General features: G+C 39.9%; 1 protein-coding gene across 2 annotated transcripts; it reads right to left on the reverse strand.

Annotated features, from left to right (window-relative positions):
• Positions 1-356: 356 nt before the first annotated feature.
• LOC308361884 (programmed cell death 1 ligand 1) lies at positions 357-7606 on the reverse strand. Of its 2 annotated transcripts, none has more exons than XM_080834360.1 (7): positions 7490-7606; positions 7258-7364; positions 4852-4944; positions 4396-4728; positions 3288-3566; positions 3093-3181; positions 357-2209 (listed from the first exon to the last, which is right to left on the reverse strand). In XM_080834360.1, exons 3-7 carry the CDS (start codon positions 4898-4900, stop codon positions 2171-2173), a joined length of 789 nt encoding a protein of 262 aa, XP_080690486.1. In that variant the 5' UTR covers positions 4901-4944; positions 7258-7364; positions 7490-7606; the 3' UTR covers positions 357-2170. The 2 variants fall into 2 exon arrangements, with proteins under 2 accessions (XP_080690486.1, XP_080690485.1); XM_080834359.1 differs by having other exon boundaries at positions 7110-7364.
• Positions 7607-11791: the final 4185 nt, after the last annotated feature.

Raw genomic sequence — 11791 nt, forward strand, 5'->3', positions numbered from 1 at the left:
CTATTAAAAGCGTAATTGTGTTTGTTAGATCCTTTTTATCTGTGTGATTTTGTGTAGAACGTGTTTATATTATATTTATGATGTATTGATTGATGTATATTTTGTGACACGTGAATGCTACAATTTGATGTATTTTTCTATGTATCACTGTGTTTTATATCCATGTATACTCACGACGGACCCCAGGGAGACTAGCAACCATTCTATGGAAGCTAATGGGGATCCAAATAAATAAACAAACAAATCGTCTCCATAGCAACAGTCTTAAGATTTCCCACGCTGCCCCACAGAGCAGAGAGGGACAGCGGAGAGCAGCATTTTCACAGAGCAAGCACACACACAGAAACACACACAAATCAAATTACTCCGAAAGGTCAAGCCAGTCAAGTTTATTAGAGGTAGTGGACTGAGTAACAAAACAAAACATGTGCATGTGTCCATTCTGCATGATGCAGAGGTAGAATAAGAAGAAAAAATATAGGAACAAAATTTAAGATAATAAAAACTGAAACAACACTGCATTTTTGCACAACCGTTCAAGGTTGTCTGTAGGAAAAAATATTTTCAGAGTTCTTAAAAAAACATAGAACTGAGACAGAGTTAACAAAGTACATTCCTACAGTGAGTCAGAAAACAAAACTGCTGTTGCTGAAAAGAAAGCTTTACTCGAAGTCAGAATGCAATCTTTTTACAGTACCACAAAACACACTGTGCAAAGGTACCTCTAATGCTTCTCACCTGGGCTTGGAATGATAACTAAGTTGGTCAAACTAATTATTGCACTTTTTAAACACTGTGTGCAAAATTTGCGTTTAGAAAACCCGCATTTTGCCATATCGCGATTTAATCGCAAATGCAATTAAATTTTGCACACAGTGTTTAAAAAGTGCACGCCTAGCCAACGACTTGAACAAGTTTTACTGTCTCTTTGAAAGACAGTCCTGATGTTTAATACTATACAGGCAGGAAAAACCCACATTAGGCTTAAACAGCCACAAACGACATTCCAAAAAGCTGGAAAGTATGGACTCCATTATTTTATAATATATTTTATAATATATTTAACTCTCATGTTTGCACAATACCTCTAGACTGCAAAGATCCTCCACTTATTTATATTCTGAGGATGTATTTTCCTGCAGCAGCTGAAGTATGTAAGCTGCTGAAGTAGTTCAACCTGCTAAAGACAATGATGGTGCACCTGCTTGCCTCTAGGCTTTTTCCCAGGTGCAGCTGGCCTTATGAACAAGGCCCGGGATCCCCACCTGTCTTGGACTCTTGTCCCACCCCCTAACCCCAAGTCTGAGTTATGTTAACTCACATTGCACTTCTTTCCATTGCACAATGGACATTGCACACTCACTTTTGCACTCCTGCCCTGCATTTTCTGCATTTGACCTCTTTTTATGTTTTTATGTTTACTGTATGAACCCATACACCAGAGCAAATTTCAGGTAGGCGTACACCTACTTGACAATAAATCTGTTTCTGTTTCTGATTCTAATATTCTGTAAATATCTTTTAATATTACATTATATTATATCAATATGCCAAAACAAATTCCTGGTACGTTTAAACTTACCAATTCTGTCAAATGGCCATATTGCCTTATCTGATTCCCAATTTAGTTTGTTTTCTATTTGGTATTTTATTGTGATTAACTGTACATTGAGTTGTTTTTAAATGTGCTTTCTAAATAAACTTGACTTGACTTGACTTTATGGCAGCTATATTATTGTGTGTGTGTGTGTGTGTGTGTGTGTGTGTGTGTCTGTGTGTGTCTGTGTGTGTCTGTGTGTGTGTCTGTGTGTGTGTCTGTGTGTGTCTGTGTGTGTGTCTGTGTGTGTGTCTGTGTGTGTCTGTGTGTGTCTGTGTGTGTGTGTGTGTGTGTGTGTGTGTGCATAAACACATATCATTTTATATATACATTGTCGAGTCATCATAAAAAGTGGTTCACCACTTAAAGCTCAAACCAGTTGAGAACCATTTGTTTAGAGGTACCTGTTGTGCACATTATGAGGTAAAAAAATAAGATAAAAGATTTAAGATAAAAAAAATGTCTGTTATAACAGACATGAACAAAGTTTAGCAGCATGTTGTATCTGTAACTCATACCATTGGATGTATACTCTGTCTGTCTCACTGAGACCCCTTCCCCCCCCAGATAGCCTCATTGTGCAGTCACAGCAGTGTCTTCCATGTTGTTCTTCTGGATAAACAACAAACACAAACATTTATATTTATAAACATATATAAACCATTTGAAGAAGCCACTAACGCCACTTTACAAAACCTTTTTTTTTTCTAAACATTTCATTTTTTTGTGTTAGAAGTTTTGACTGTTTTGTCGGCTGCGCAGAAAGCTATAGGCTGAACAAACATACTGTAGGGAGCTGTTACTTTTAGTTAAGACTTTTTTTTTATGGCCGTCTGGACAAATGACACAATGGTACTCTGGACAAATGACAACACTGTACTCTGGACAAATGACAACACTGTACTCTGGACAAATGACAACACTGTACTCTGGACAAATGACAACACTGTACTGTGGACAAATGACAACACTGTACTGTGGACAAATGACAACACTGTACTCTGGACAAATGACAACACTGTACTCTGGAAAAATAACAACACTGTACTCTGGACAAATGACTCCACTGTACTCTGGACAAATGACTCCACTGTACTCTGGACAAATGACTCCACTGTACTCTGGACAAATGACTCCACTGTACTCTGGACAAATGACAACACTGTACTCTGGACAAATGACTCCACTGTACTCTGGACAAATGACAACACTGTACTCTGGACAAATGACACACTGTACTCTAGGCAGCTGTGGAATCATCATGGCATCACCCCCTGATACATGGATCCTCTGATTAAACTTTTATTTGTTAACATTAGGTGTTTTTGTTTATCTAATTAAAGAAGCACCATTTAGGTCTGTTGGGAATATGCTTAAGGTCCATTTTTCCTTAACATGGGAAGACACCTCTTGGACCTGGCTGCCAACTCACTCAGCCACTTTCACTGATGGCCTCCCTACACAACTGTCCAACCTGTTCACCTGTGTCACTTACCTGAAGTCTCTTCTTCATCATGACCACCACTCCGAGGATGAGGATGAGGAAGAGTATTAAAACGTAGTGATGTCTTGACTGCTTCCTGTCTGTAATGATAATACACATAACACATTTGTGTTTTCAAAAGACTGTCATGATGTTAAAAAGTTGAATGCTCGCTACGATCATTTGTTTTTCATATTTTACTCTCACCTGTAAAGTCAAAGCTGGCGGACTGAGAAGCTCCTCTGTCGTCGGTAAAGGTGCAGGTGTAGTTGCTGCTGCTGGAGATGTTGACGTTCAGCTGGCTGACGATGTGCCAAAGTTGCTCTAAGGTACGGGAGGTTATTGAAGTGGCCCACTCAGTGAGGTTGTAGCCATGTTCATCTGTCCAGGTAACAGCAGCTAGTGGATAGCCTTCAGCCTCACAGAACAGGGCATGCTCTTCTCCACTCACAGAGACGTTCTTCCATTTTATATCTCTCCATGGGGCTGTGGAATATCAGATCAAACACACTGAACAGGGAATTGAAATTTACGTTTTTTCCTCCTAAAAGTGATATAATGTAGGTTTAGATTATTCACTATAGGTTTGTGCTCTAGTAATGTTTACAGTAGTGTTGCACCGATACCGATACCAGTATCGGATAGGGCCCCGATACAGCACTAAAATGGTGGTATCGGTATCGGCGAGTACCAACAAATAGTGCAGATACTTTTTTTTTTTTTTTTTTTTTATCAATGGTTTGGTCCACAAACAAAACAAACACACAAAGAAACAATACAGGGAAAGAAAAAAAAAAAGAACTGACCAAACTTTAACTCTATTGTGTTCAAAATCAGAAAAGCCACTGTGCTGCTCAGTAAGGTAAACCATCAATTATAGAGGACTAGTCCTCAGTTATGTCTGAAGTGCTGAAACTGTCAAGAAATGTAATTTGACTTTCTTACTGTTACACTAGTATTATACATGGGACCAAACCATTGATTAAAAAAAATATATTTTTCAAATTTCAAACAGTGGTATCGGTATGGTATCGGTATCGGCCGATACTGCACAGCCAGGTATCGGTATCGGTATCGGAGCCCAAAAATGGCATCGGTGCAACACTAGTTTACAGCACAATTAGTGTGGCCTAATATAGAGAGAAAAACATTGGGCTACACACAGCTACACACAAACAGCTACACACACAGCTACACACACACACAGGCATTGATTAATTCCTTCAAACACTATTTTTAGTACTACTACAATGTCTCATAAATAAATAAAGTATGCATGGTTTCAAAATGATAGTGTATGGGAGACATAACAAACCTCTGAGCTTAATATCAAAAAAACTCAAGTTCGTAGAGGAAGGCATCTCTATGAGACACTGGTATTTTCCTGCATCTGGGATGCAAACCGAGTCCATCTTAAGGGCGATGATCCCATCCGGGAACCCCTCTGTCAGTAGCTGAACTCTTCCTTTATAGGGGGGGAATACTTCTGGTACCCCTCCACGTAGAACAATAAGGTTCCGTGAAGATTCAGGACGACTTTGGGTGATCAGGACTGTAGTTGTGTTTGGATCTAACTTACATGGAAACTTCCAGACCATAATGACCTCAGCATGGAGTTCTGCATCAGTGATGTTGGCCTCAGAAATAACTGAAAGCACATTTAAAATGGAACATGATTGGTGGTGGCATAGGACCAACAAAATATGAAATGAAATAGTTTCACCCAACTAGAAAGGCAAGAAAGTCCTCACAAACGCAAACTAAAACCTACCTTTCCCAGACGCTGGCATCAAGAAGCAGAGAAAAATCAGTTGTAGCATCTCTTTTCCCTTGAGTGAAGTTCATGAGGCCCAAGGGCATGCATCTGGGGAAACACAAACACATTACAGGTCATAAATTAATACTTCTATATCAGTCCTGTTCTTGGTCAAATTGTTTCAAACAGACTACCAAGGTGCTCAAGGACAATTTCCCCTCATAAAGAAATCAGTAAACCATCACTTTTTCACCATTGTTTGGTCCACATGACCTAGGTGACAGTACTCCCTTCTTGATCCAATAACCAGTGGGTCGACACAAGCCAGCTTACTCCACTAATACCTTATCTTGGCAACTCGAACGGACCCTAAAATTATCTAATCTGCACAATAGACTCCCAGACTTCCAGTGTGTGGCCAGATGGAATCTGATCAGAGGACTCCTCTCTGATCTTCACACAGTAAAATACATCTATTGTGTGCATTCACACCAACCCCCACATATTGAGTGCTATCAAATATATAAGCATGGCCTGGTCACAGTTGAACTAATGACCATATCCTGCATCCCTAACACCTGCTTGCTTGCTACAACCTCTTCCATTGTAACAGAGAAAAGTATGTTGACTTCCAAGTCATGTGCAAATGAATATGAATGTAGTGATTGGCTTTTGACCTGTCAATCTCGCTATACACATCTGAGTTATCAACACAAACTGTTTTATCCACAGGTAATAAACTGTAAGACAATACTGACGTCATCCAGAGTATTTACAATACTGTAGCGACCTGGGCCCTGTTCGGCGTACAACTGAAGCTAAGATAATTAATTTAGCTCGCAACTGGAGATTAACTAGGTCGCTAAATGAGAACAGGCCAAGCCGGTCTGGCAACGGGCGCTAATTTATTTTAACCTCAAGTTAATTTATCTCGTCAGCTAAATTGCGCGTGCACGTCTTGCTTCAAAAGGCAAGAAAGGTCGATCCCCAAAACCATGATTTTTTTGAAAAAGACTATTTTTTTTCTCCGATAAGGCAGGATATGATCATGAACGTGTTATGAAGAATTCAAGACCATAATCATGTCAAAATTCAACACTCCCGCGGTACCACAGCAATATAAGAAACTGTCTATAGGATGTATAATAAGTGACATCTTTTCCTTTGCCAGAAAGATACTATGGTGCAGCGGGTTGAGCCTATGGCTTGCATGCTGTAGATCACCAGTTTGACTCCCGTCACCCTCGGAGGAATTGTGGTTTTAAATCGCTTTGAATAAAACCGTCTGCTAAATGACTAAATGTGAATGTATTAATAAGAAATTCAATACATTTAAGCAATGAAAAGAAATTGTGTCTATTTCTCTCTTCTTATCATGCACCCACCTTACCATCCACCTCCACCATCCACCATTCACTACCGCACAAACACTAGACACGTTTGCAAAACTAAACGTTTGCAATGATGTAAGTTAAAGTAGGTAAAACAACTTTAGCCAATATCTATGTGGGTTATGTGCTCAAATTTCCTGGGATCAAAGAAAACGTTAGTATTCATGTGCAAACTAAAAATCACGTCTCAGGCTGCACATGAAAGTTATTTCGGGTTTATCATCTGTACCAATGTCTCAACTGTTCTATAGGCTACCACTGTCATATAATTATGAGTGCTTTGTTCTCCGCATCGCCGACATTACAAAAATGAAGGCTAACACTCGCAAGAAAGTGATGACATTCAATGTTTGACGGTGGTGTATGCAATAAATGACTGGAGAAGGTCTTCTAAATTAATTATTCCTTGTCGGGTGGATCGGTAGCGCTCATACAAGAACTCATCATGATGGAAAAATGGATCTTCTTGGCGATCGCAAAGAACTCTTCCTACGCTAATCAAACTATGACTCCTTGTCAATGGGATCCCTCCTTTTGGCGTGGGTGTGGCAAGTTTAGCCAGCTAAACTTTGCTTAGCCTGTCCTGGAGCAGGCTAGGGCTAAGCGATTAATTACCATGGAAATTGAGCAAAAGTTGCTACGCCGAATCCGCTAAAGCGGTGTTGTCTTTTTTTAGCCTGGAATTTAGCTCGCTAAACCGCTTAGCGAGTGTCGCCGAATAGTACCCTGGTTGGTCTTGGGGTTGGGACAGAAGTCGAGTCAGTACAGGTTTAGATAAACCACACTGACACTGAGGTTCGTTGTAAAGTTCGCTGTAAAGTTCGTTCGGGGATGTCTGAATAAACTGCACAACACAGATGGCGACGCCCAGTAGCAGCTTACCCCGTGAAAACCTCAAGTAGGATGGCGAGGTGGGCCTGAATATGATGCGTAGAATGCTCAGTACTTCACCAGCGATAGCCTTGGGCCTTCCCCCGGCGCCCCAGCTGTGACACGGGTAGGAACTAGGAGACCTGCACCCTGGCCATACCTATGATGCGTAGAGAGCTCAGCACTTCACCAGCGGTGGCCTTGGGCCTCCCCTCCGGGACGGGAACACAACAGGAAACTCCAAGATCGCCTGGAGACAGCCCACACCTTGGCGCGGACACAGCAACAACAATCAGTTTATTTTGCGTGTGGGTAAACATAACGGAAAAAAAAAAGTTTCAAGTTTCTGTTGAAATTCAAACAACATAACCAATTGTAATCTAGACACTCACCGCTACTGAAATATGTAAGGTCTGTATCGTATTGTCTATACTCGCTCAATTAATTGCAAATCCCAACAAAACTTTCCCCGTTCAGTTTCCCCTCCATTCTAACCAGGAAGATGGACAGTGTTGCCAACTCTCGCGAGACAAATACGCAAACGCAGCGCCAAAACAAGCCCAATATTATTGTAAGCTGGAGCATTTTCTATTATGTTGGAAGGTCAATTAAATTAGAAGTTATATCTAAATTGGGATTTTATAAATTACATTTAGTTCATCTACGACTTCTCTTTTTAGATAAGTTATTGGAAATTCATCAATGTAAACGGATGTTCAGGGAAGTGACGTTAGAGTGTGAGCACGATGGACCCATAGACATGCATAGGTAGACGCCGCCTCCACTGCTTCAGCCCGTTGCCTCGGCGAAACGCGTCGCCGCCATATTGAGAGAGGAGCTCTCTGACTTCAGCGGTCTGTCAAACAAGCGCAAGTTGCCAGGAGCTGCGGTTTATCTGGATACAAATCACGATAACCTTTTACATTTCGCAACCAATTTCATGGAGTATTCAAGGGTTTAGTGTGTGAAAAAGATTTGCCTCTACGTTACTTTGAATCTCGCTAGTTAAATCGCCAGTCATACATGTGCATGGGTCTATGATAAACGCTCACTTTTCTTGCAAAGCTTGTGCATTTTGAAAATACTGAGAAGATCTATAAACTATCGAAATAGTGCTTCTTTAGTTACTACGTATTGACCATCATTAAGAGAAAGAGCATACATCAAATAGTGAGAAACTGGCAGTCAGTGTGTTTTTCATAGTTTAATAGTTCCTTTTCAAGTATGTGCATTAAGAAACCTTGAACAGTGCAATTGGCAATACACAGTTATTTCACAAATCAACATTACAAAAAAAAGCTATATATTTCTATAGCAGTAAAAATATACACATCTCAATATATACATACACATCTCAATAGTTGAACTGTAATATAAATAACATAGCATATATATAATACAATATAATATAATGACTCAGTATTATGTGCAATAGAATAACATATACGTATATGATATATATAATATGTGATAAAATATAATATAATATAATATATTTTAAGTATAAGTATATATTCATATTATATAATATATATATATATTTGTACAATTTGACATAATATACAATCATGCTCTTAACATTTTCAGATCTATGCAGTGCAATTGACACAATATATAATTGTGAAATAACTGTGTATTGCCAATTGCACTGTTCAAGGTTTCTTAATGCACATACTTGAAAAGGAACTATTAAACTATGAAAAACACACTGACTACCAGTTTCTCACTATTTGATGTATGCTCTTTCTCTTAATGATGGTCAATACGTAGTAACTAAAGAAGCACTATTTCGATAGTTTATAGATCTTCTCAGTATTTTCAAAATGCACGAGCTTTGCAAGAAAAGTGAGCGTTTATCATAGACCCATGCACATGTATGACTGGCGATTTAACTAGCGAGATTCAAAGTAACGTAGAGGCAAATCTTTTTCACACACTTCACGTAGAGCATAAACCCTTGAATACTCCATGAAATTAGTTGCGAAATGTAAAAGGTTATCGTGATTTTTATCCTGATAAACCGCAGCCCCTGGCAACTTGCGCTTGTTTGACACGTTTGACAGACCTCTGAAGTCAGAGAGCTCCTCTATCAATATGGCGGCGACGCGTTTCGCCGAGAAGCAGTGGAGGCGGCGTCTACCTATATGATGTCTATGGTTGTATGCTTAGAGGACGCTGTGAGAAAAGCTCAAGTAAATAAAGAGGCAGTGGTTGCTCTTTGACATTGAGAAAGCGTATGATATGCTTTGGACAAGAGGCCTGCTTATGAAACTACAACAGTTGGGGCTGAGGGGCAGGATACTCCAGTGGGTAGAGGCGTTCCTTACTGAAAGGCGATTAAGAGTCAGAGTGGATGGGGAGGTAAGCTCAAGCTATACAGCGGACAATGGCACTCCCCAGGGGAGCATAATTAGCCCCCTATTGTTCGATGTCATGATTGACCAGATATTTAAAAATGGGCAGGGACTTGATGGAGTGGCATTGTTTGCTGATGATGGTGCCATGTGGAAAAAGGGGAGGAATGTGGAATTCATAATGAAGAAAATGCAAGAAGCGGTAAATGAAGTCCACCAATGGGCAATCCAATGGGGATTTAGAATCTCAGTTGAGAAAACGAAGGTGATGGTTTTTACAAGGGGAAGAGTTAACCCTGAATTGAAAATCCTCCTGGCAGGAAGTGAATTGGAAAGAGTGGATGTGTTCAAGTACTTGGGGGTCTGGTTTGACAAGAAGTTGACTTGGGCCTGCCATTTCCAGAAAATGGTGGACAAGTGTAAAAAGATTCTAAATGTCATGAGATGTCTGTGTGGGGTTGATTGGGGAGCTTCAAGGGGAGCACTGAGAACGATTTATACTGGGCTAATGAGGTCAGTATTTGACTACGGATGCATAGCCTATGGGTCAGCCTCCAAGTCAATGCTGCACAAGCTGGAAGTGTTGCATAACCAAGCCTTGAGAATATGCAGTGGAGCAGTGAAAACCTCACCAGTAAATGCAATGCAGGTAGAGGTGGGGGAGAAAAAATATTTTAATCGAAATCCTACAGCTGGGAAGTGCATTGCTTAAGGCAGGTGTTAAACTGTCATTTTTATCGGTTCCTGCTCATATAGGGGTGGAGGGGAACGAGCTGGCGGACAAGTATGCCAAAAAGGCAGCATGCAAGGAGCAAATAGACGCGGACATAAAGTATAGCAAGGCGGAGATCAAAAGCATAATTAAAGCCAGAGTTAATGGGAAATGGCAGCAGCTTTGGGAGAGTGGGCCTACTGGGAGACATCTATTCAACATTCAGCCTGAAGTCAGCAAAATTGTGGGAGATGGGGGTACAAGGCGAAAGGAAGTGGTGTTGGCCAGGCTGAGGATGGGGCACAGCAGGCTGAACAGTACTCTGGCAAGAATGAACAGGCATGCTGATGGTAACTGTGAATTCTGTATGGGAAGCTTAGAAACTGTAGAGCATGCCCTGTTATACTGCAGGAAATATCAGCAAGAGAGACAGGCGTTGATTGTACAGCTAGAGGCGAACGGCACAGCACTCAGTTTAAAAAATATTCTACAAAGGAGCAATGGAAAGGTTTTATCTTTTTTGTTTACTTTTTTGAAAGACTCAGGTCTAATTAGACACATTTAATTGTTTTGTTTTGTTGCTTAAAAGAGGCAGCTGCTGTTCCACACTCCAGTCTAGCGGTGGCGGTAATACACTGAAGTCATTGTCAACCGCCAGTCAAAAAAGAAGAAGAAGAAGAAGAAGACGTTAGAGTGTGGAAAGTTGTAGACTGAGAAGTGAGCCATTAAATTGTTCAAGAGTATCCTTGTCTCCCTCCAGTTCGTCTGTTTAATAAGTGAGGATTTCAACTAAACGAACACAACACAAAAGGTTACATTATTATAGCCTGTTACGGCCTCAATGTAAACAATCTCAATAAATGACCTTACTTGATGCTTTGCTGAAGCCAGCCAGCTTACGTAGGCGAGGCGTTTAACTCTGCTTAATGTGAATTGAATGTGACATTACCCGTATTCACCTATCCTCTTTACAATGTATTCATCTACAAGACTCCTGTTTTTTTTTTCATGGTCAAAAGGAAAATGACAAGCCAGACCCTTATTAGATCAAAACAGACAGAAAACAATCAATGGAGTTTCCACTCGGGATGTTTGTACATTATTGTAGTTCTTACACAATCTGACTCCAAACAAATGACATTAGCAGTGTTGCCAACATTGTGCTGTGTCAATCTGTGCTCAATGGTTCAAAATTAGTATTTTCCTGAGTAAATTTCTAAAATAAAAAACAATCATGGCTGAACAAAAGCCCAAGACGTATTCTAGGAAAGACATTTTCAAAAAGTTAAAGCCTACTAAGCAAAACAGCTGTATAACTTCTGTATGCATGTAGCAAATGTATGTAGCTCAAGTAAACAAAAGTGTTATTCTTGATCATTAGTTTTATATTATTTCATTGGGGTTCCATATTAAGCAGTAGTTAATAAAAAACATCATATTTGTAAATAGCAGAGGCGATAAGGTAACTTTATCAATCAACGTCAAAAAGCAATAGTCTTTATATGGCGATTTTGTAGACGTTAAAACTAGGGCCGGGACTCGATTAAAAAAATTATAATCTAATTAATTAGAGGCTTTGTAATTAATTAATCGAAATTAATCGCATTTTAATCACATATAAATATTTG

This window comes from Sprattus sprattus, assembly GCF_963457725.1.
Source record: "Sprattus sprattus genome assembly, chromosome: 3".
NCBI lineage: Eukaryota > Metazoa > Chordata > Actinopteri > Clupeiformes > Clupeidae > Sprattus > Sprattus sprattus.